The sequence below is a fragment of the Mus caroli genome, unplaced genomic scaffold (genome assembly GCF_978045245.1).
Source record: "Mus caroli unplaced genomic scaffold, Mus_caroli_1 scaffold_12, whole genome shotgun sequence".
Taxonomy (NCBI): domain Eukaryota; kingdom Metazoa; phylum Chordata; class Mammalia; order Rodentia; family Muridae; genus Mus; species Mus caroli.
In genome coordinates, this window is record NW_028227267.1 from 4,531,004 (window position 1) to 4,557,361 (window position 26,358).

The window sequence follows — 26,358 nt, forward strand, 5'->3', positions numbered from 1 at the left end:
GCACCCTGGAGGCACAGGCAGGAGGAGTAAGAGTTCAAAGTCATCCTTTGCTAGTTAGGCAACCTGAACAAAAGATAAGAAACCAATTTCCCCCTGGTGCAGCTAGGGATGGAACCCAGAGCCTTAGGCATGACAGGCTATCACTACCTAAATTCTTAGCCAGTAAAACTCTTCTACAAATAAAAGAGCTTTACATTCAGATGTGATAGATGATGATGATCAGAAAGCAGTCCATAACTAATTCAACTACCACTTTGAAAATGCCAAAATACCAAGCTTGTGTTTTTGTTTATTTTGAGTTTGTTTGCCGTAAGTAGCCCTGCAATCAAATTTACTGAAGGCTGGCTTTGAGCTCCTAATCGTCTTGACTCCTAAATGCTAGGTTTACAGATATGAGTCACCATACCCAGACTGCCGCACCTCCACCCCAAAGTTTTGAATGTTACTTAGTGTGCAGAAAGAAGGCACACCACCACACTTAGGTAAAGGTTAAATGATGACAACTTTTAGGAATCAGTTCTCTCCTTCCACCATGTGGGTCCTAGAGAATGGACTCCAGTGTCAGTTTTGGCAGCAAGCACAGTCCACTCACTAAACCATCTCTCCAGTACACTTTTGTGTTCTAAAGCTTACATTTCTCCTTGCAAGTCAATGGAGTGGAGCGCCACATTTGCATCACACACAATTGTTAGAAAAGAGGGCATCCTAGGCAGATCCAACTTCAGTAGCATTTGACTTTAATTTTATGTATCTCCAACTTTTAGAAACTGTTTTATTTTATGTGCTTTGGTGTTTACCTGTATGTCTGTGTGAGGGTATCAGATCCACTGGAACTGGAAATTACAGACTACTGGGAGCTGCCATGTGGGTGCTGGGACTTGAACCCAGGTCCTCTACAAGAGCAGCCAGTGTTCTTAGTCACTGAGCCATCTCCCCAACCCCAATATCTGCAACTCTTCATAACCACTACATATGACTTTCCAAATGTTCTTTTATTTTAAAGTTTAAAATTCTCGTTTCCCATTCAGTCAGAGGGGATTTATAACAAGAACCTAGCCAATAACCTTCAGCTGATGAGATCATGGACTTGAGAGGCATCTACAACACAACCTGCATGTATACCAGAACGAAAGCTGTACCCATTAAATCTTAGCAATACAGTAAAGACCTCCACAGTGACATTGGTAGAGATTCCATTGGGGATGAAGGTAATCTCACAAGACCCTTCCTCTAGAAGAGCCACAGACAACTAATGGCTGACAAATCCCCTGATCAGTATTAACTGGGGTCAGCAGGTTATATTTATATACACGTGTGTCAGTATGTATGAGTTATATATATATTCACACACACATACACATATATTATATATATATAAATAGAAGTTAATAAGAGAATGATTTTAAGAGAAGAATGGACACGGGAAGAGTTAGAGGAGGAAGAGGAGGGAAAGTCTGGGTAGAAATGCTGTTAATACAGTACTCATGTATAAAATCCCACCCGCAAAAAAGCAAAACCAAAATGAATTGAATGGCACCTTGAAGGCAAAGTTCAAGTCCAGCCAGGTCTATGTAGCTAGATCATAGTGAGACCTTATCTTTTAAAGATAATCAAATGAAAGGCTGGAGGTGTTCAGTAATAAAGCTTGCCTACCGTATACAAAGAAAGCCCTGAGTTCCATCATCAGTGACACAAAAAAGTACTAATGAAATACCTTTCTCGATAGCAGGGTTAGGGCTATGTACTAAAGATGAACATTTGTTGAACATTCTATAAATTAACAACACAATAAATTAACAACATAATAATATAAACCGTGAGGGCCGGGCGTGGTGGTGCATGCCTTTAATCCCAGCACTCGGGAGGCAGAGGCAGGCAGATTTCTGAGTTCCAGGCCAGCCTGGTCTACAAAGTGAGATCCAGGACAGCCAGGGCTACAAAGAGAAACCCTGTCTTGAAAAAAATGAAAGCCAAAACCAAAAAAGAAAAAAAAAATGTGAGGAATACTTGGGTACAAAAAATATACTGTACATCCTTCCATATACCCAAGAGTGATTAAAGAATACAGGAAAATACATAGAACATAGATTGCCAATTGTGATGGCTAATCTTCAACTTGACTACTTTTGGAATCAACTAAAACACAAGCTGCTGAACACTCTAGTGAAGTTCTCTTGACCAGATTATCTGAGTCAAGAAGACTCATTCTAAATATGGGCAGCACCTTCTGGTGGCAGCTGAGCTAAAGAAAGGGACACGAAAAAGGAGAGCTTTGCTTTCTGCCTGCTTGCCTGCACTCCACTGTCACTGAGGTGATATTAGAACCAACTTCTTTCGGATTTCAGTGTACAATGAAGTTCAGCAGCCCTTTAGAAATTCTCCAGAACTACAACACCCGCCCAGGACTGATGAGACAGCCAGCCTCTCAGATAAAACAACTATAGATTCTCAGGCTCTCCGCTATAGAATGGATCCTATAAACCAAACTAATAAATCACTCCCATTCCCCTCACCCCACCCCCAACACACACATTTTTTTTTCATTCTATCAGTTCTGTTCCTTTAGAAGAACCCTGACTAATAACATTTAAATTTGCCAACCCAATTCCACAAACTTCAGTTACTTTGTTATTTCAGTTGTATTAGTTTCATTTCCTATTGCTCAAGTAAAAAAATACCATGACAAAAACAACATGGGGAGAAAGGGTTTGTTTTAGCTCACAGTTCCAGGTCTGTCACTATGGAGAAGTCATAGTGGCAGCAGCTTGAAGAAGCTAGGCATGTTGCATCCATAGTCAAGAAGCATACACATACCAGTTCTCAGCTCACTTCCAAGGTCCCCTGCATAGGGAATGGTGCTACCCCCTTAGTTGGTGGGTCTTCCTGCCTCAATGTAATCAAGATAGTCTTCTACAGACATGCTCATAAGGCCAAATTGATCTAGACAGTATCATATTGAGACTCTTTTCCCAGGTAACTCTAGATTATGGAAAGTTGGTAGTTACATTAACAAACAAAAGTAAATAAATATCAACTATAATTCTACCCATGAATGTTTTACCAAAATTTAATCTGAAGTAAATATTTCAATTACCAGATACAGCTACATACAATGAATACTACATTGCAAAAATTCCATTTTCTTTCTTTTTCCTATGTAGCCGAGGTGGACCTTCAGCTTATGGTACATCCTCTTGCCTCCAGTCTCCTGAGTACTACAATTAAAAACTTAAAAGTCTATACCAGCTATTTAATAAAAAAGTCCATCTTTCTTACGCTCTGGTATCTTAGAAAAAATATATTTTAACATGAGGATGAAATAGAAGCACTTACGTGTAACTGGTCAATTCATCCAAGTTGTTGTGCATATTAAATGCATATATTTCTCCTAAATGAAAGAGTTTCTCCAAAGCTTCATAGATGAATATGATACAAATGAGAGCCGCAAAAGCTTCTTCTGTGAACCGAGTAATGTAACACACAAGGCTGCTTGCATCTGTTGCGACCAATACAATGCACAAGAAAGATGTCCACAGACCAATACTGGTTCTTAATGATAGATAGGAAAGGTGATAATCTCTGTTTCGAAATATAAGTGGAGACATGATCACCATGTACACACAGATTTGCACCTAAAGTTTTTCATAACAAGCAGTAAAAACACAAACACAGGATCCCTTTAAAAATCACAATTACCAAATTGCCAAGTAATGATGAGATGAAGCTCTGTGTCTTTTGCTTCAACTGGAGACTTGGTTACTTTATTCAAGATTTACAGTGAGAATATGCTCGGCAATATGGGAATAACCCCTTAGACCTCACGTCAGCAATCAGCTATAGCAACAAACAACAGACTAAAACAACCATAGCTGACTTTCTCTGAAGATAAAGAATCTGTATGTGTCAGTAGGGTAAAGACACCACTACCGCAGTATCTTGCCACCACTATGCCTACAGAGTTAATTTCAAACAAGAAAGGCTATACTTTAAGTCATATCATTGATTACTAGTCAGTGGAGCATACCACGTCAAAATTATAATCAGGTTATCGAGTGAGCAGAGAAGCAGAGCACAAGAATTACAACAATCAAATATTCAAATGTCTACGTTGTTTCAGGTTAAAAGACTCAAATGCACATGTCATATAGGAAACAATATTGTTAATGCTGAATTCAAAGTCTATTACCTATAGTATGTCCATGATGCCCAACAGCCTAAGCCATAGATACTAACCCTGCAATTTGATGGCTTTGAGTCCTTGGCTTTCAAGATGTACTTCACCGTAAACTTCCTCTTGTAAGACCTACATTTAGCCTAACAAGTAGCTCAGATAAACATCTTACAGGTTTAATTTTGCTAGCACTAGGAGTTTTTATTGTTCCTCAAATGATTTGCTTTGTCATTACTCCAATCTATTAGATTAGCATTGATGGCCAATGTTATTTTTCTTCATCTCTACATTACTGGGGTGGAATGGTAATAGGAACCTTGATAGGACAACCACATAAAAAACACAGACACTGAAGATACACATATTGTTAATACAGCTAAATGTTGTTCACAAACAGTTCAATGTAACATATATTTAATAAGTATACAAACACAGGGGATGAGACTTTCTACTTACCTACAGAATTTAAATAAAATTTTTTCAAACACTAGGACTGGACCTGTGCTCCCCAGTATTGTTAGAGGTTGCCCAGCAAACAATGAATAGGCAATCCCAGTTAATGATGCTCCAAAAAGAGACTCTATTGCACTCTGTTTAAGGGGAAAATAAACAAAAGCAATGCATCAAAAAATTATGTCTAACCTACTATAGTACATCTGAAAACATGGATACTAGCCAAGTAGTTACAAAATCAAAGCAAAGACAGTGCTGTGCTTTCAAACTAAGTCATATATACGGGAAATTACACATATATCACGTACATCAAGAAAATTCCCTTATTTTGCATATTTAATTGAACTTTTAGCAACCATCCTTAATTCAACACTTGATACAGTAAGAATCAAGGCACAAAGAGAGACATATGGGGCTTCAGCTTCATCCATGCTGTTTTATTTGTAAGCCTATGCAAGCAGAAAAGCATGTGTTATTTTTTTATATGACTGAAGTAAGTAATTTTTATTCTGAAAATAAAAAGCACATTACTCAATATGGTGATTAAAAGAAGGTAAATGTGTGACCTTTTCTCAGTTTTCTATAAAAGCAACTTTCCATATACTTTTTGAAAATTAGAATGACAGCTTTAACTGATTTACTTCAGAATGATATAGGTAACATAAACAAGGTAGATGGGGATGTGTAAAAAAATTCACAAAAACTATAAATATGTTAGGTAATTTATCATTAAAACCCATCAAAATGAGATAAAACAGGACAATAGCTCAGAGGAACATATAAAAATACTGGATTTCACTATCAGCATTAATTATAGCCTGGCAAAAGAGGTTAGATGGTAAAGCAATGACAATGCGCTATGATACTAGACAAAGGGTAAGGTCAGAGAAAAAGGGAAAGAATTTACCATTCCTAAACATCAGAGCCAAGTGGGATATGCTATCCAGAAAGGAGAAGGCCCAGGATTGATAAAGGCAAGACAAGAAGTAGTAAGAAACAAAGGTCCTGAAACAAGAGAGAGCATAAGAGCAGGCGAGATGGGGCTGCCTGGAAGCCTGCAGGGCCAGGGCCCGGGGTGCAACTGCGGGACATCTTGTTTCCAGTCTAAGCTCTCTCACTTTAAGTGGGGGTGATGGTAATTATAACTCTATTAGTGCTTGTACAGGCACCTTCAAACCCTGTCTGTTACTTAGGGCATATCACAAAATTGGAGCAATTCTCTCCATCAAGTCTAACACCATCATCTAAAACAGAATAACAAAGTAAATATATATATATATATATATATATATATATATATATATATATATAATGGAACTATTGGCAACATGAAAAAAAAAAGTGAGCAGCCATGTTAATAATATGTTAAGTGTAAAGAATGTTTTCTTTTTTAAAAAAAAATAGGGTTTTACTACAAAATACAGGTCCTCATCACCAACTCCTTAATTCTACTAAAATATGTACATTTTAAAATTGAGCTTAGGATGAGTTTGAGTTAAAGGTGAAAATGTCTACATGAAATTCAGAAAAACAAAGCAAAAACTGAAAAGCACATCACAAAACTCAACTGAAACAGGACAGCACAAACTAGAGGCCCCTCCCCAAGTTGTAGGTTAAAAAAGTAGCCACCAGCATCAGAAACAATGCCTTTACTATCCCCACCCACCGCACCACACAGACATATAAGATCCCCGAGCTACCGTTCCCCAATGTGGAACTGCTTGGCATCCATCCTCTTCATCCTAAGCTCTGGCTGTCTAAATTGCTGGGCCAATTTACTCCTTCTATTCTACATATCAGCTAACTTTCTACCTTTCCTTTTCTCCCTATAATCAAACCTCAATTTCAACCCTCATGGACACATGAGTGGTCCAATATTTACTTTCTTCTGATACTATATAACCTATAAAAATGAGTTCCCTTAAATGCCATTTCTATAATGGGCATTGAAAGTGAACACCCCACGTTCATATTGTTTTCTCTATAAAATGCTTCTTTTCTCCATTTCTGTAACTTCAATTTCCACAGCTCTCCTTTCTCACAACAGTTCAACGAACACAGGCTACCATTTCCCATCTTTCTAGTTAGGTTGTCCCTGCTACATGTGTCTCTCTCCCTACTGCAGTCCCAAACATAATCTCAGACACATGGTATCAAAGGACAGAAGTAGAAGACAGGCAGTGACAGTCCATGAGCCAAGCAGCAATATTTCCAAGAGCTAAGCTACATTTCAACAGGGCAGGGCAGAGTTACAAGCACTATTTTGACAGTAATATAAAACAACAAAAAACGTATATCTGAAACAAGGATTAAAGACAAAGGTCAAAAGGAATCTAACAAAAAATAAATTGAGAGTTAGAAATTTTCAATTTTTAGGTTTTAACCTAATGTTCTAAAAAAGATATGCCTTTATAATTGAATAACTATTGCCATTTAGATTTAGCTATTGTTTTTACATTTTATCTATAAAAATACAAAATTTCTTTAAATAGCAAATGTTATTTAAAAAATATAGAAATCAGGAATTATAAATTATGTCACCTATATGCCAGTAAAGTATATTTACACCTCCCATAATAAGCCATTCAAGATTTTATGAAGAATCAGTTCCTAGCATGGTATCAGCATATATAGCAAACTAGATTCTACATTCACATGAAAAAAAAAGGGGGAGGGGGCATGTTTAATTACAAATAAAAGCTTTGGCAACTTTCAAACAGATTTAATAGCAAAATGAAAATAAACATAACTTTAAAATCCCACCCTCTCTACCGTTACATTCTGCTGTTTTGAATGGTCTCAGTTCAGTCACCAGCTAGGGCCATAACCCTGACCCTATGATAACTAACAGGACACAGAATGAGGACTCCCATGGGAAAATTTCCCACCATGACCCACCGAGAGCATCTCCCCACACATCCCCCAGAAGGCAATGGAAATCTTACTCAATTGATAGCCATTTCATGAAGCAAGGAAGGATAAAACAAATGTTTGGTTTTTTGTTTATTTATTTATTTTTACCTCAACTGTGCATCTTCTCCTGTTCAAATGTCCTCCCCATGTTTTCCACAGCAATTACCTTTGGGGGAAGTCTGCTTGGGGACAGGTTAATGCTGTGGGGAGACTCTTCAAATACAAGCACGAATAGTGAGACAAATGCATACAGACACTTGCCTCTGAGGAGCTGGGAGCCTGGCCACTACCAATCTTTTGTACTCACTATTCTGCCTTCTGTAGCTTCTCCAAGCAGCCCTCCAAAAGTGATTACAGGAGACATACAGGCACAGTATAGGAAAAGAATCGAGGCCAGGCACTGCAGACTTAATGCATCCTTGAAGTCACTCAAGAAAAAAGGTGCTTTCCTTTTGATGTCAAGTATCAAACCACCAAAAAGCCTAAATAGGTGAGATGAAACTCGTCAAACTGTAGACTAGAGGATTCTAACTAGTTCAAACTAAATCTATGGGCTACATAAAACTGTTGGTGCTTACTTTTTTGTCAATAAAATTTTAAATCATGGTATAACTTATAGAAGATATGCTCATTGACTTTAATGAAATAATGTCTAAGGAGAGATACATGTCATTAAATTAAAGGAAACATATTATATTACGGGTTATATGCTGAAAAGGGTGCAGGGCAATGACTTTATAGGAGTAATTTTAACTTTGAATGCAAATATATAGAGAAGTAAACATACAATAAACAAAACCTAACAGCCAGTCATATAAATGTGCAAACACAACTCTATTTTTATCTGTAATACAGATCTGAATGGCAATGGGCAGAAATACAGAGAAGGAAATTATATCTTACTTAGTCCTTAGTGTGAATGTAGAATGCTATGCTTTTAATACTGAAGTTGACTAATAACTACTTTTATGACCTTTAACTATTTATTTATACGAATAATTGTCTCAGAAAAAGAAAAACCTTAAAAGCTATTTCTGTATATTACTACTTATATAGTATATATATATATATATATACATATATATACACGTACATATATATATTAATAAAACTAAGAGGTTTTAGAAAGAATAAAAAGATCTATGTTTACATTAAAACATCAAAGCTATACCATTTCAACTTTTTGAAAAATTAAGCTTTCTCAATATTTTTAATCTGAAAATGTTCCAGTAAAATATAAATACCCTAGGAAATAGGGAATCTTTATGTTCAATGCCATACCTCAATTAAGCTGAATCCTGCCTGGTATACAGAAGGTACCAAATAAATACTGTTGAACTGGAAATTCAGAACAGTCCTGAGCCTCAGGAAATGGGAGGTTATGTATATACTAAATACAAGAACATGGATAAAGAATACAGCTTAAATTTAAGCTGTAGAGGATTTGGATGCTCCAAGCTTTACCATGATAATTTTTTAAGTTAAATACTAAAATAAACCATGAAGGCATGTTGACAAGTAGAAGTGATTCCATAATCTGTAGCAAAAGGAATCAGTTTTAAATTAAGAAGATGCCAATGACAATATAGAAAATGAATTGCCACCATCAAATAAACAACTGACTGTTTAGCAGGTGGCAAAGGAGGCTCTCAGGTGCATAAGATATCCACCTTAGGCACTGGTACTTCACAGGAACTAACTGTACTTCTAATATACAAAGAAATGGTTGCAGCTAATAGGAGACCAACACTGTTGGCACAGAGGTAAAATCTTATTGTGTTCATTCATAAAGGCTCTTACATGTCTCTAGTCAATGATTACGAATTTAAGTCTGCATTGAATATATTCGTTGCTATTCTTGTCAACATTGTGTATATATGATATTCTAATTTTACAAAGCTTTCACTCCAGGTCCTATGGCCCCAGAGTGACTGCCAGTGCCCTGTGCAGTACCAAGAACCGTACCTCTCTACCATGGACACGCTAATACAACTAACCACTACATAACTAGTAACTTAAACACATCTTATTACATTTTATACTTCTATTCTTTACTCTAAAATTAACTTTCTAATTTCTCTAATAAAGCTTCCAGATGCTAACAGTAGGGTCTAATCATGCTTGTCCGTCTAAATTTATAGTATTCCAAAAGGTAATGTTCACATAAATTTTAAATCTTGCACAATGTACAAAAATCATTCAGTACAATTCCATTTTCATCTCATAAATCTTTAACTTGGAAAAAAAGATACATATTTCCTTTCTGAACCTTCTGTAGAGGTCACCCAAAACCCACATACTATAATTCTGAGTATATGATCCATTATTTTAAAATAAAGATTGGTACATATTATTGAAAATGTTTTAAATGGATGAAAATTTTCCTTAGTGTCATATTATCTTATAGAAAATGCATTTTTAAAACCACACAAACCTAAAAGTATAAGATTAAGTTCCAAATACTTGAGGAGTTAAAGAATGTTGGTGCCCTTCTACTAAATCAAGACCTAATTCCCCAAAGTAGCATCTGTACCCACCGTCCAGTCCTCTGCAGCTCGGGCCCAGCATGGTGACCATCCTCCTTAGGAGGGTCAACAGACATTGGAGCAGATCCATTGGGAAACACAGGAATCTTCCTTTTCTCCTGAATTCCACAAAAATATATTTTCAGAATTCAATTTTAAGAAAACTGGTATCTGAGATGGCTACAGGGAATATTACATCTCATAAAGATTTTACCCAAGTACTCTCTGGGAAAAAAAAAAGTTTCCTAGTATAACTTTTTAAAACAATCACAATTAAAAAGGAGATGAATTTAGAATTGACTATCAACTTCTGTTCATATTTTAAATTTATAGTTAGCTTTCTTAACTATCTTCTAACATCAAAGCACTATAAGATATATTCATGAAACCATGTCAAATTTCTATTCTATAATAGCTATTGTTTTATTAAATTTCCACTGCTGTTATAAAACACCATGATCAAAAGCACCGTGGGGGAAGAAAAGGCTTTATTATTTCAGCTAATATGTCCTGATCATAGTCCTTCATGAAGGAAGTAAGGAAGGGCTGGGAACCTGAGGCAACAACTGGGACAGAGACAATGGAGGGACACTACTTATGTGTGCTTCATGGCTGGCTCAGCCTGCTTTCTTAAACCATCCAGGGATGACACTGCCCACAATGAGCTAGGCCCTTTCACATTCACCAAGTATCAACCAAGAAAATGTCCTAGAGTCCTGACTATGGAAGCATCCTGTCAAGTAAGACCTCCTCTTCTTGTATAGCCCAAGTGTGTATTAATTTGACAAAACACTAGCCAGCCTAGCTATGAAGATGAACACTCTCCCAAAGAAACACATTTCTTATCCAAGTATTTAGAATACAATGTTAACTGCCAAACTTTGTATCAATTTTTAAAGTTACTACCTTTTTCCATGAACCTAAACTGCTAGCTCTCAAAAGGCTGAGGCAAGAATACTGTAAATTCAAGATTAATCTGGGCTACAAGTTCAAAAAGAAGATGGACGAAGGAAGAAGGAAAGAGAAAGAAAACCAATTACTAAAGTATTTTTCTTAGAAAAGCAGCACAAAAATTCCTTCAGTATCATCTTATATTTCATTTTTTTTGTTTTTTGTGTTTGTTTTTCGAGACAGGGTTTCTCTGTATATCCCTGGCTGTCCTGGAACTCACTTCATAGACCAGGCTGGCCTCAAACTCAGAAATCCGCCTGCGTCTGCCTCCCGAGTGCTGGGACTAAAGGCGTGCGCCACCACGCCCGGCTCTTATATTTCATTTTAAAATCAAAACAAACAAGCAAACAAAACTACTTCTAAAATACATCATATTAACACAGAGTAGCAAGATTACAAAAGTAAGGTCACACTTCAAAACGCCAAAGATAGAACCAATGTGTATCTTAGATCAAAGAGGAAACAGAGCATATTACAGGACAAGGGAATTCCATACTAGATATTATAATCTGAATAGTATCTAAAACAATATGAAAATATAAAGCCATCAGGAAGTGGCTCATGCTTACAATTCTAGTATTTGAGACACCAAGGCAAGACACTGCAAATTTAAACAGTGTGGCTACAAGGTGGTTTCAGGCACACAAATTTATGCAGTAAAACACTGTCTCGAAACAAAACAAAACCAAACATTCTTTTAGGAAACATTTTAAAAGATGGGGGTTGGAGAGATGGCTCAGCAGTTAAGACAGTGGCTATTCTTCAGAGGATCTGAGTTCAATTGCCACCATTAACATAGTGGCTCACAGTATGCATAATCCCAGTTTTGGCTTATCTGATCCTGAGTACCAGGCATGCGTGTGGTACATATTCATATATGCTAGCAAAATACTCATGCGTATGAAATAAAATAAATCTAAAACAAACAAACAAAATAATTAAATATACCAAAATTATAAACAAATCTTTAGGAAGGATAGTAGGAGTGAAGTCAATCAGCTAAAAGCAGAAATGAAGTAGAAAAATATCCACATTAAAAAAATTATTATTTGAAAAATATAATAAATAATTAGTCTATTAGCTAAACTAAACATAGGTCAAGATGGAACATCACAAATCAAAGGGAGTGTAAACTTTTTGAGAAAATTTCAAATCTGAGTAAATGGGTAATATACCAGGCAAACAAAATGAATCAGAACGGAACTGACCTAAGGAAAAAAAGTAAAACTCACATAAGGCAATTTTCATAAAGAAACAAGCAACTTGTTAAAGCTTATGCTTGACAAGTGATATACTTCAAAAATGTATGCCAGAAATTTTCCAAATGTGCAAAACAAATTATTCCATACTATTTAAAAGTTGCTCAAGAACCAGTATCCCAAAGTTATTTGTTTTTGTGAAACAAATGGACTGGTAATAGCACATGTAAAATTTAAAAAAAAAAAATTTATATATATATATATATATATATATATATATATATATATATATATACACAATGATTTACCTAAATTTACTCAACAAAGAAGCAGGCAGACTACAAATATCTACATGTCTGGGTAACAACACAGCTAACAATCAACAAATCTGTTTGGGATAAAGATGTACAGAGGGCACACTGATATTAATACATCCTTTCTGATGTACCACCACTGATCACTATTGATTTACTTTCAGTGCTAGGATTCAATGCTAAAGAGTTCTTACTTAGCCACATCCACTGTAAATAGCTGTAATTTTTGTGTCATAACTTACATATTTCAGGAGAAGTTTTTAACTGAAAGAAAGAAACCCACTGCCACGGTGTGCGTCCCGACTCCTACCTGAGAAGGGACGCTCTTTGGAGGCTCTATGCGGATGGAAGGGTCCCACTCCCCTGGAGGAAGGACAGTGACTTGATCTAAGAACTCATCGATTCCAGACAGGAGGTCATTTCGATCTTTTGCTTTATAAGCCACATCATGAAAAATCTGTAAAAAAGAAGATACTAAGTAGAAAGATTTTACAGTGGAAAGAAAAATCTCCCTATACTAAACTGCACTTTAGGTACAGAAATACTGGAATAGAGCAATGGTGCATGTTAACAGCACACACTGCTCACGAGGTCATGCTTTCAGTTTCCAGAACTGTTAGGTGGCTCACAGCTATCTGTGCTAAGTCCAGTTCTGAAGACTATGACACAATCTTATGTACTCCATTGGGCCTGCACTAACATGTGCACATACCTCCCTCCTTCCTGCACATACACATATGTTAAATTAATAACAAAAATAGAGTGACACACACACACCAATAACATAAAATCTCCTCAGCAGCAGGCATCCACTCCACCTGGCAATACTTAGCTCATTATTAGTATTAATAACAACCAACCAAAAAACTGATGTGTTAATACAAAGAAAAAACATTTCACAAATAAACAGCAATTTGTTACAAATTAATTCATAACAATAATATCAGGTCATTCTATTTCTGTCGTTAAAGTGTTATTCATCCTGAATGAATAACTATGAAGAAAGAAGTTATTCTGTTTAACAAATATTTACTGGTTACTTATGACTTGTTAGGTGCAGTGCTGTATGTGACAAAACAAAACAAAACACAAAAGAAAATCAAACAAAAAACAATGCAGTCTTTCCAGGCAGAACAGTGAGTTAAATAATTACCCAGAATAGCAAGCTTCCATTCATAAAACAAAAAACAAGCAAACAAAAAATTTAAGCAAAGTGCAGAACAGAAAGTTGACAGAGAAAAATAGACAGCCAAGAAAATGTCTGCCTATCAGAAAAGACTGATAACCCTGATAATTGAATACAGAGGCAAGAGAATTTGTGTGAGTTTGATTATAGTCTGGGCTAGACAGCAAGACTTTGTAAAAACAAACATACACAAAACAGAGGTGATATTTGAGGGGAAATCATGCAGGTAGACAGTGTAGGGTTGATGGTAAAACAAGTCCTTGGTGCTGAGGTGGACCCCTAGTAGGTCTGCTCCCGTGAAGACTTCATATCCCAATCCATCCTGAGAATCCGCTGCACTCAGAACAGTTGAGCAGTTGAGGACCCTCTGCACTCAGAGCAGTTGAGGATCCGCTACTCTCAGAGAAGTTGAGGATCGCCTGCACTCAGTGCAGCTGGACAATGGCTTGACTGCTCCACGGAAGACCCAACAATCTGAAGGCCTCCCAGGAGATCTACTGCAGCCAGGGCAACAGATCAGCAGCTAGCTTCTCTGCCCCTGTAAAGAGCTCGAAGTTGGAAGGTCCCACAGGTGGTCTGATAAAGCCAGGGCTGCAGGCCTACCAGGAGAGTGAAGCAACCAAAGGACAAAAGAAGCAGACTCCATACAGTCACCCAGATAACAAACACTAGAGATATCTAGATGGCAAAAGGCAAGCACAAGGCCGTAAGCAAAACAGAAGCCAAAATACGTGGGCATCATCAGCACCCAGTTCTCCCACCACAGCAAGCTCTGAATACACCAGCACATCTGAAAATCAGGAATCTGTCATAAAATCTTATCTCATGAAGATAATAGAGTCCTTTAAGGAGGATATCAATAACCCACTGGAAAAAAAAATACAGGAAAACATAGGTAAACAGGTGAAGGAACTGAATAAAGCAATCCAAGACATAAAAGTGGAAGTAGAAACAATAAAGAAAACAAAAATGGAGGCAAACCTAGAAATGGAAAACCTAGGAAAGAGGTCATGAATTACAGATGTAAGTATCACCAACAGGATACAAGAGATGGGAGAGAGAATTTCAGGTGTAGAAGATACAGTAGAAGAGATTGACACAACTGTCAAAGAAAATTCAAAACATAAAAATCTCCTAACCCAAAGAATCCAGGAAATTCAGAACACAATGAAAAGACCAAATCTAAGAATAATCGGAATGGAGGCGAATGAAGAGTCCCAGCTCAAAGAACATGAAAATGTAGTCAACAAAATCATGGAAGAAAACTTCCCCAACCTAAAGAAAGTGATGAACATAAAGGTACAAGAAGTGAATAGAACACTAAATAAATGGGACCAGAAAAGAAAATCTTCTTGTCACATGACTATCAAAACAATAAATGCACAGAACAAAGAAAGATAATAAAAGCTGCAAGGGAAAAAGGTCAAGTAGCATACAAAGGTAGACCTATCAGAAATACACCAGACTTCTCAGCAGAGACTATGAAAGCCAGAAGAGCCTGGTCAGAGGTCATACAGACTCTAAGAGAACACAAATGCCAGCCCAGGGTACTATACCCAGCAAAATTCTCAATCAACATAGATGGAGAAACCAAAATATCCCAGGACAAAACCAAATTTAAACAGTATCTATCGACTAACCCAGCCCTATAGAGGATACTGGAAGGAAAACTCCAACACAAGGAAGATACTTGCACAAAAGAAAGTACAAGATATTAAGTATCTCACAACAAAGTCAAAAGCAGAGAGCCACAAACACATAAAACCACTTACAAAACAAACATATCAAGAACCAACAGTCATCTCTCTTTAATATCTTTGAATATTAATGGACTCAACTCACCTATAAAAAGACATAGGCTAACAAACTGGATTTGCAAACAAGAGCCAGCATTTTGCTGCATACAAGAAACACACCTCAACAACAAAGGCAGACACTATCTCAGAGTAAAAGGATGGAAAAAGGTCTTCCAAGCAAATGGTCCCAGGAAACAAACAGGAGTTGCCATCCTAATATCCAATAAAATAGACTTTCAATCAAAAGTTATCAAGTGTGATGAAAAAGGACACTTCATATTCATCAAGGGGAAAATCCACCAAGAGAAAAGCTCAGTTCTGATCATTTATGCCCCAAATGCAAGAGCATCCAAACTCATAAAACAAACTTTACTAAAACTCAAAACACACATTGAACCCGACACAATAAAAGTGGGAGATTTCAACACCCCACTCTCACGAATGGACAGGTCATTGAAATAGAAGCAAAACAGACACATTGAAACTAAGAGAAGTTATAAACCAAATGAATTTAACAGATATCTACAGAACACTTCACCAAAAAACAAAAGAATACACCTTCTTCTCAGCACCTCATGGTACCTTCTCCAAAATCGACCATACAATTGGTCACAAAACAACCCTTAGCAGATAATGAAGATTGAAATAATACCATGCATCCTATCAGATCCCCATAGCCTAAGGCTGGTCTTCAATAACAGCACAAACTACAAAAAGGCCACATACACATGGAAACTAAACAACTCTTTACTCAGTGATAACTTGGTCAAGGAAGAAATAAAGAAAGAAATTAAAGCCTTCCTGGAATTTAATGAAAATGTTGACACATCATACCCAAACCTATGGTACACAATGAAAGTGTGCTAAAAGGAAAGTTTATAGCACTAAGTGCCCTGGTAAAGAACCTGGAAAGATCTTACACTAATAGCACATCTGAGAGCTCTAGAACAAAAGGAAGGTAACTCACCCAAGAGGAGTAGAAGGCAGGAAATAGTCAAATTCAGGGTCAAAATCAACCAAGTAGAAACAAAGAAAACAATGCAAAGATTCAGCAAAACTGATAGCTCGTTCTTTGAAATGATCAAGATAGATAAGCCCCTAGCCAAACTAACTAAAGTGCAAAAAGGTAGTATCCACATTAATAAAATCAGAAATGAAAAGTGAGATATAAACAACAGAAATGGAGGAAATTCAAAAAACTATCAGATCCTACTATAAAAGTCTATACTCAACAAAACTGGAAAAATCTAGATGAAATGGATGGTTTTCTAGGCAGATGCCACACATCAAAGTAAAATCAAGAGCAGGTAAACTATCTAAATAGGCCCATACCATAACACAAGGAAATAGAAGAAGTCATTCAAAAACCTCCCAACCAAAAAAGGCCCAAGGTCACACGGATTTAGTGCAGAATTCTACCAGACCTTCAAAGAAGACCTGATACCAATTTTCCTCAAACTGTTCCGTAAAATAGAAACAGAAGTAATACTATCTACTTATTTTATGAAGCCAAAATTATTCTAATATATAAAACACATAAGGACCAACCCAAAAAAGATAACTTCAGACCAATCTTGCTTATGAATATCGATGCAAAAATACTCAATAAAGCTCTTGCAAACCAAATCCAAGAACACATAATAATGATCATTCATCATGATCAAGTAGGCTTCATCCCAGGGATATAAGGTTGGTTTAATATATGAAAATCCATAACGTAATCCACTATATAAACAAACTCAAAGAAAAATTCTCCTTAGATGCAGAAAATGCATTTGAGAAAATGCAACACCCCTTCATACTAAAAGTACTGGAGAGATCAGGAATTCAAGGCCCATCCCTCAACATAATAAGAACAGTTTACTGCAAACCAACAGCCAATATCAAATTAAATGAAGACGTACTTGAAACAATCCCACCAAAACTGGGGACAAGACAAGGATGGCCACTCTCCCCATATCTACACGATACAGTACTTGAAGTATGAGCTAGAACAATAAGACAACAAAAAGAGATCCAGGGGATACAAATTGATAAAGAAGAAATAAAGGTATCACTATTTGCAGATAATATGATAGTATACATAAGCAACCCCAAAAATTTTAACAGAGAACTTCTCCAGCTGATAAACAATTTCAGCAAAGTGGCCGGATATAAAATTAACTCAAATAAATCAGTAGCCTTCCTTTATACAAACAATAAACCAGGCTGAGAAAGAAACTAGAGAAACAATTCCCTTCACAATAGCCACAAAAAGTATAAAATATCTGGGGTAACTCTAACCAAACAAGTGAAAGACTTGTATGACCATAACTTCAAATCTCTCAAGAGAGAAATCGAAGATCTCAGAAAATGGAGAGATCTCCCATGCTCATGGATTGGCAGAATTAACATAGTAAAAATGGCCATCCTACCAAAGTAAATCTATATATTTAATGCAATCCCCATCAAAATCCCAACATAATTCTTAAAAGACATGGAAAGAGCAATTACCAAATTCACCTGGAAAGGCAAAAAAAAACAAAAACAGAATATCGAAAACAATTAACAATAAAAGAACAGCTGGGGGAATCACCATCCCTGACCTCAAGCTTTACTACAGAGCAATAGTGATAAAAACTGCATGGTATTGGTACAGTGACAGATATGTTAATCAATGGAATAGAATTGAAGACCCAGAAATAAAACCACACACTTATAGACCCCTGGTCTTTGAAAAAGACATCAAAAATATACAATAAAAAAAAAAAAAAGCATCTTCAATGAATGGTGCTGGTCTAACTGGCTGTCTGTGTGTGGAAAATGAAAATAGACCCATATTTGTCACTCTGCACAAAGCTCAAGTCCAAGTGGATCAAGAGCCGCAACAGAAAACCAGATAAAGTGAATCTACTACGAGAGAAAGTGGAAAGGAGCCTTGAACCCATTGGCACAGGGGTAAATTTCCTAAAGAGAACTCCAATGGCTCATGCTCTCAGATCAAGAATTGATAAATGGAACCACGTGAAACTGGAAAACTTCTGTAAGGCAAAGGACATAGTCAATAATACAAATTGGCAACTTACAGACTGGGGAAAAAAAATCTTCACTAACCCCACATCCAATAGAGGGCTAACATCCAAAATATATAAAGAACTCAAGAAGTTAATCGCCAAAAACCCAAACAACCCAATCAAAAAAATGGGGTATAGAACTAAACTGAGAATTCATAACTAAGAAATCTTGAACGGCTGAGAAGCACCTAAAGAAATGTTCAAAGTCCAGTGCTCAGAGAAATGCAAATCAAAACGACCCTGAGATTCCACATTACACCCATCAGAATGGCTAAGATCAAAACCTCACTTGACAACACATGTTGGAGAGGATGTGGAAAGAGGACCACTGCTCCATTGCTGGTGGGACTGCAAACTGGTAGAACCACTCTGGAAATCAATTTGGAGGTTCCTCAGAAAACTGGAAATAAATCTACCTGAAGACTCAGCAATACCACTCTTGGGACTATACCCACCATGCCATAGGAGCACGTGTGATAGCCAGAAGCTGGAAACAACCCAGCTGTCCCACGACAGAAGAATGGATACAAAAAAATGTGGTTCATTTACACAATGGAATATTATTCAGTTATTAAGAATGAAGACATCCTGAGTTTTGGAGGGAAATGGGTGGAACTAGAAAATATCATCCTGAATGAGAAAACTCAGACCCAAAAGGACATGCATGGCATGTGCTCACTAATAAGTGGATATTAGCCAACACAATAAAATAAAATAAAATAAAATAAAATAAAACGGAATACCAAAGATACAGTCCACAGAACTCAAAAAGCTCAACAAGCTGAAATGCCCAAGTGAGAACACCTCAGTCCCACTTGGGAGAGAGAAGAAAGCAATCACAAATGGGGAGGGAGGGAGGGAGAGAGGGAGAGAAGGAGGGAGAGATCTGAGAGGGAAAGTGGATGGAGGAGGGAGAAGTTGGGGGGAGAGTGGAACCTGATCTGGTATTGGGTGAATGAAAAGAATTGAAGCCCTGAAGGGCAGCAGAAAGACTGTGAACAGGCAAACTCGGGAAATAGGAGGTTGGGAGATCCCCCAGAATGCACCAGAGACCTTAGATGAATCCCCCCGACAATAGGGAGAGAGAACTTATATAGCCCACCTCCAACAGGAACACAGGACATCAAGTGAGGGATGGGGTTGCCATCCCACAGTCACACCTCTGACCCATAATTGTTCCTGTCTGAAGGAATTACGGGGATGGAAATGGAGTGGAGCCTGAGGAAAAGAAGGTCCAGCAACAGGCCCAAAGTGCGATCTAGCTCAAGGAGAGGTCCCAAGGCCAGACACTATTACTGAGGCTATGGAATGCTCACAAAAAGGGATCTATCATGACTGCCCTCTGAAAGACCCAACAAGCAGCTTAAAGAGTCAGATGCAGATGTTTACACCCAACCAATGGACAGAAGCAGCTGACCCCTGTTGTTGAATTAGGGAAGGTGAAAAGAAGCTGAGAAGGGTGGTTCTGAAAGAGAACCAGCAGTCTCAATTAATCTGGACCCCCAAGATCTTTCAAACACTGGACCATCAAACAGACAGCATACACCAGCTGATATGAGGCTCCCAACATACATACAGTAGAAGACCTCCAGGTCTGTGTTCATTCAGAAATGATGCACTTAACCCTCAAGAGACTGGAGGCCCCAGGGAGTTTAGAGGTCAGGTGGGGTGGAGGATGGGGGCATCCACGTGGAGACAGGGTGGGTGGGGAGAAGGTGTGGGATGTGGAGCAGTCCGAGGGGGCGGGAAATGAAATATGGAGTGTAAAAAATGAATTAAAAGTAAAAGTAAATATAAAAAAAACAAAAACAAGTCACAGTTGTAACATTTAAAAGTATAAACAGCAAAACTCATCCAAGGAACAGAGAGGAAGCAGATATTGCCAGAGCAAAGTGAAGATGGGTAGACTGTACGAGGGTGCAAACATGCGCAAGAGAGCAAAGTTCTCTGTCAATATGAGGAAAGGATTTGGATTGGAACTTAAAGCATATGTGATGGTTCATGCCTTTACCTCAGCAGTTGAGAAGCTAAGCTAGGAAGATTGCCAAGAGAAAGGCCAGCCTGGGCAATATAGCCAGTCTGAGGCATGCTTGGGTTATGTAGAAACCTCAACTCAAAATAAATTTTTTTTCAGGAGATCATGAGATGTTAGACCTACATGAAAATGTTATTATCAATATAGATTAAAAATTAGTAAATCACTTGAATTAAAAGGTCAGAGTCTAAACCAGAAAAATAGCAGGGATTATAGAAAAAGTATTAGTAGCTGACACAGATCAGGTTCAGATATCCAGGGATTCTGATGCCCTGGGCAGTTAGATGCATTGCTATTTCTAGCAAGAACTGCTGGAAACTTCTCACAAAGAAACAATAGTGCTAATCACTAAAAAAAGTTACAGCTAAATATGACATCCCTAAACCAAGAGAGACAAAGAGAAGTTCCAAGGAAAGCCCAAAGAAACAACATACTGAAATTTTAGGACCAATTAAATTTCAATGCAATCAATGAGGTAAAAAGTACAAGAACAGCAGCAAAATAGGTTGGAAACTGCCTATTCCTGAGCTTACAGCCTCAACACAAGCTTGTGTTGGAGGAAACTGCCTATTCCTGAGCAGTAGGTCTTACAGCTTCAACAAAGGCATGTGTTGGAAGAGTGAATATGAAATAAAATAGCCGAGACATCAAAGATAATTTTTATAAGCTTTACTATGAGAGAATGGACTATAACTGCATATTTACTGTCCAGCTCAAAGACATTTGATTTTAATTACCTCATCTGTCATGAGAGTAGCTATGGATCTGCCAATTTCATGGTACTGTGGGGCTTTCCCTGCTGGGCCCAGTAACAGAAACAAAAACCTAAGAAAAGATTAAAATATGCAGGTATTAAAAGAATTGACATATATACACAAATCCAGAGACTTTCAAAAGTTATTCTATTATAAACATCGAAACAACACTCAGACTTTTGCAAGCACCCACAGTTACCAATGCAAAATAATGTTAATTCTATTCAAAACAGATCCTAACTGAGTGTGGAGGGCAAGCCTGCTATCCTGGCACTTGGAAAGCAGAGGCCAAGGGGATCTGAGTTCAAGGTAATGCTCAGCTGAGGCTATGGGAAATCTTATTTCAAATACTAAACAAAATAAGCAGAAATCAGATCATGAAACTACAAAAGGCATTCATAATTTAGTAAGCTTCCTTAGTGCAAAAGTTACTAAAAAAGTGTTTTTTCATAAAAATTTCCATAAAAACTCTGGTCTGAAGTGACAAAAACAAGTAAAGTTTTAACAATCCTATGTGGGTCTCACTAGATCACCCAAGCTGACATCACACTGCTCAGTCTCTGCTTGCTGGGCTTACAGGTTAGTAGCACTGTTTCTACACTAATTCCTCTTTGAGAAAAGAGTCACTTTATCTCAGAATGACCTGAGCATGTGGTACAGCCAGAGGTAACCTTGAACTCTGGACCTTCCTGCCTCCACTGCCTCTTCTGCCCTAAGTGATGGGATTACAGGTGTGTCAGACCACACCCAGTTTATGTAGTGCTGAGAATTGAACCCAGGGCTTTGTGCATGCCATGCAATCTGACATCTGAGCCTTATCCCACACTGATTTCTTGAAAGTAAGCGTCTGTCAAATCAAATAGTTCAGAATATACACACAAAAAATTCTGCACTCTGAAACTATTCTGGATCAAAGCCTTAATACCATAAATATGGCATTTAATCAAGTAACCTTTCTGAGTGGAAAAAGAATTTCTAGCTTCAACATCAAACCTGTTACTTTTTAATGTTAAATAAAAGTACCTAGTTGTATCCTTGTTAACACTATAGTAGCAGATATTCATATTTTAACTGTTTTCGTATGCTAGCATATAAAACAATGGGTTTCATCAATTCTTATGTGAAATATTAATAATTTTACCCAAATATGCAGCCTCTTGCTTTGTGAAAATTTACATATAAAGTAATCAAATCATTCTCTTCACTTATCAACACTGTATCATTAGTGAAAATGAGAGTAAAAAAATGGGTCAAATTCCTATTAATTCTTCCTATCTTACTGAATCAGTCATGAAAGTACATTATCAACTAAACCTCTTCATGCTAGTATGGAGCCTCCCTAATTAAAAAACAAAAACCCTAGCTCAGTTGCTCAGAGGCCAGGCACTTAGGAGGCTGAGGCAGAAGGAATTCCAAGGATAGGAATTCAACCTGGGCCACACTGACTTCATCTAAAACAAACAAACAAACAAACCAAACAACAAAAAGTTTCAACAAAAACATAATAGTTACTTTCAAAACAAGTCACATTCACAATTAGGCTTCTGATGCTATTAAACCACAGAGGCGCCCTCGTTTTCATCATTAACAAGATGATTAACACAACTTGCTAATTATTCTTTATAGCCTGATAAGGCATCGGGCTAGCCTGGGCTACATCCTAAGTTCCAGAATGAAACTAGCTATCAGCTGGGAAAAGGGGATGATAACTTATACTCTAATACTCAAAGCATTTTGGCATAATGCCTGAGTATCAACAATTAGTAATTAAGTAGTGCTTTTATTACATAGAGCAAATATTCTTCCAGCCAATGGATTGATATGAACAAAGAAAAACTGCTTTTACCTGGTGGGCACAGGGACCTCAGTCAGCCCTGAGAGGAGAACTGCAGGAGCCAGTCTCACAAATGCAATGATAGGTCTCTCCAAGAAGTCCACTTCTCCTACCAAAACATTGGATGCCTCAGCTCCTGTAGGAATTTTCCTCATGAAATTCATGTCAACCTATTGATAAATAAGTAATTTATAAATATGATTACCTAGAAATAAATGAAAGAATGATTTTAAGACTACTACTGGTAATCAAAATGTGAGATCTAAAAGATGAAAACACACCAAATTTCTCACAGATATGAATAATGGAGTAGACAAATACAAAAAAAAAAAAAGCAAGCAAGCAAAACTCCCCATTCATTGTTCTAACTACAACCTTTACTATTGTAAAGCTCTATATAACCAAACATAAACTTACATTTTTTTCAATGAATAGATTATTCATTAAAAACTGATAAGAACATACAGTGCACAAACTAACGATGGCTCATGAAATGAAATTATACACAGGGCTAAAACATATTCATCATATTCATTACATGATTTTCTATTATTCAGACTTATTGTTTCATATATCTTTATAAATTCTCGTTTTAAAAAATATATATATCATTTCCTAGAATTTTCCTTAAATGGAAAAAAAATGTCATTTACAAAGAAAATCTATAGCCTTGATTGATGAAACATGGAACAATGTGTAAGGGAGACTCAGCTGTCTGTGTATAATTACAAAGGCTACAAACATGATACCAGAGTAGGTGGGACTCTCATTCATACACAGGCTCAGAGAAGCTACTAAACAACCACTAACAACACTATCTACTAAAAGATAAAACCAGCACTTACAGCCGGCCTCTTGAGTCCCACACCCAGTGTGCCACAACTACAGTGCCAGGAGGCTGACTCCTGCCCAACGAGAGACAGGGAGGGTATACATGAATAGGCCAAGTAAAAAAGTAAAACTGTGACAGAGGAACAGAAATCAACCATATCTGCCATGCCCAGAGAAGATTTATACAATGTAAATTACAGTCATTTACTTATTCACCAACAAAGAATAAACTCCAGTTTAGCTAGGGAAACTTTCTGATAATCTGAAACAGCACTAGTTACAGCAAGGGACATTAGAAGTGACAGCTGTGACAGCCTTTTATCATCTGTTTTGTTTTTGACAAGATTTTGCTATTTAGTAGTATTTAGATATTTGGGGTGGTCTAAAGCTCAGTATGTAACCCAGGCTAGCCACAAACTTGAGAGCTTCTTGCTTGGATAACTAGAATTACAGGCATACGCTGGCATACCCACATGAACATGTTCAGAACAGTCAAAATCCCTACTGGCAAGTTTTCTTTAATGTAAAAGCACAAAGCTCCACAAAGCTCCAATACAAATCATTTCAACTTGTTTTCAGTGAGGTGTGTGTGATTTGTGTACAGATTGTAAAACAGAATAGAAGGCTTTAAAAAAAAAAAAAAAAAACAACAACAACAAAAAATGGATCCTGTTTGGCATTTAAAACAAAGCCTTAGTTATAAAATGTACAAATGTTAGTAATATATGCCTTTAATCCCAGCCCTTGGGAGGCAGAGACTGGAGAATCTCAAGGTTTGAGGCCAGCCTGGTCTACAGAGTGTGCTCCAGGATGACCCAAAAAAAAGTTAATATTGCATGAGTCAATCAACAGGCACCACATTAAAAGTACACTACCTGCCCCAACCAATAAGAAAGTAGTCTCCCCGCCCCACCCCCACCCCCCATCAGGCAGGGATTCTCTGTATAGCCCTGGCTGTCCTGGAACTCACTCAACCAGGCTCAACCCAAACTCAGAAATCCACCTACCTCTGCCTCCCAAGTGCTGGAATTAAAGGTGTGCACCACCACTGCCTGGCTTCAGTATTATTTATTTATTTATTAATATTTATACAAGTACACTGCAGCTCTCTTCTGACACAGAGCAGAAGAATGCATCGGACGGATCCCATGAAAGCTGGTTGTGAGCCACAATGTGGTTGTTGGAAGAAAGCAGTCCTGAAACTCAGCTGTCACTTATGCTTACTGCTCTGTTCTGGTCTTAATAAGGGTTATTTGTTTGTTTGCTTTGTGGGGTATTTTTTAATTTTTATCTAAACAAAACAAAATTCACAGCTTTTTGCTGTTGTTTTTATCGATCCATGCTTCCTAGTGGCATTCCAAACAGTGCTAACGCCATGCATTAGTAGCAACTCTGGGATGCAGTCCAGTCCAGGAAGAAGGCACTGTTTGTGCTACAAATGCCACTCCCAAAAAACCTCTTCAAAATGATTCTAGTATCATGGTATTGATAAGCAGGTACAAAGAAAAAATGCCGCACTGTTTACAGAATTGTCTTCTCAACCGCTGAAACTATAAGCATGTAGTTATCCAAATACTTGGAGCCTATCCCAGTTTCTGTCCGTACACCTCACAAGCATGCCATGGAACTGTATGTGCACCAGTCTACTGAATAGTGACTATTAGCAATGGCAACAAAGCGACACATTACTACTTATTCTTAAGTACTACAGCTTACCTTGCTAAAGTCAACAGTACTATTTTCTCTGCTTCCTCCACTTCCGTTACCTTTCATTTCACCACTTTTACTATTGTCCAAGTTTCCAGGAGCAGACTGTGGAGAAGCCAAAATCCCTGTATTTAAGAAAACACACAACCCAAATTAGTAAGAATAAAACCCACCTTGTAGCCTGATTCTCCTCATATCCTTAAAAGTGATGGTTTATTATGGAAGCAAATGTGAGAGGTTAAAACGTGGCAGATGTTAGCTTCATACTAGCAACATGAATTAGAACACATGAACAGGATGAAGTTGTGTATCTTAATATTCAAAGCATTTATACTAGAATCTACACATTAGCCATTTGAAACATGAATCAGTGTGGAACTACCAAAGATTTGAGCTAAGACTGGAGTCTTATGGTTCCAAATATATCTAGATAACACACTTTGATATCCCTAGCCCATGTAAATGATATGGAACTCAGTGAGGCCTGGCTTCATCTAGGATGCTCTTATCAATACTGTATGAATCCACTGACAAATTCTTAGTGTAATTCAGAAAATTTAAGAGCTACATTTAATCTTTCTAAATCACAAGTTTACTCAAGAATTTTGATTTCTTCAATAATGTCTAATTTCTAC

At 37.3% G+C, this 26,358-nt stretch overlaps 1 protein-coding gene across 5 annotated transcripts in view; it reads right to left on the minus strand.

Moving 5' to 3' along the window:
* The window catches only part of Slc4a7 (solute carrier family 4 member 7), a 92,569-nt gene that overhangs the window by 29,305 nt on the left and 36,906 nt on the right, over window positions 1–26,358 (minus strand). For all 5 annotated transcript variants that reach the window (XM_029468782.2, XM_021181295.3, XM_029468783.2 and 2 more), the window contains 8 exons: window positions 25,733–25,848; window positions 23,198–23,355; window positions 21,334–21,421; window positions 12,837–12,983; window positions 10,075–10,181; window positions 7,845–8,019; window positions 4,628–4,761; window positions 3,334–3,579 (listed from right to left, as the gene is read on the minus strand). In XM_029468782.2, coding sequence (XP_029324642.1) covers window positions 3,334–3,579; window positions 4,628–4,761; window positions 7,845–8,019; window positions 10,075–10,181; window positions 12,837–12,983; window positions 21,334–21,421; window positions 23,198–23,355; window positions 25,733–25,848 — 1,171 coding nt within the window. The remainder of the gene's footprint in view (window positions 1–3,333; window positions 3,580–4,627; window positions 4,762–7,844; window positions 8,020–10,074; window positions 10,182–12,836; window positions 12,984–21,333; window positions 21,422–23,197; window positions 23,356–25,732; window positions 25,849–26,358) is intronic.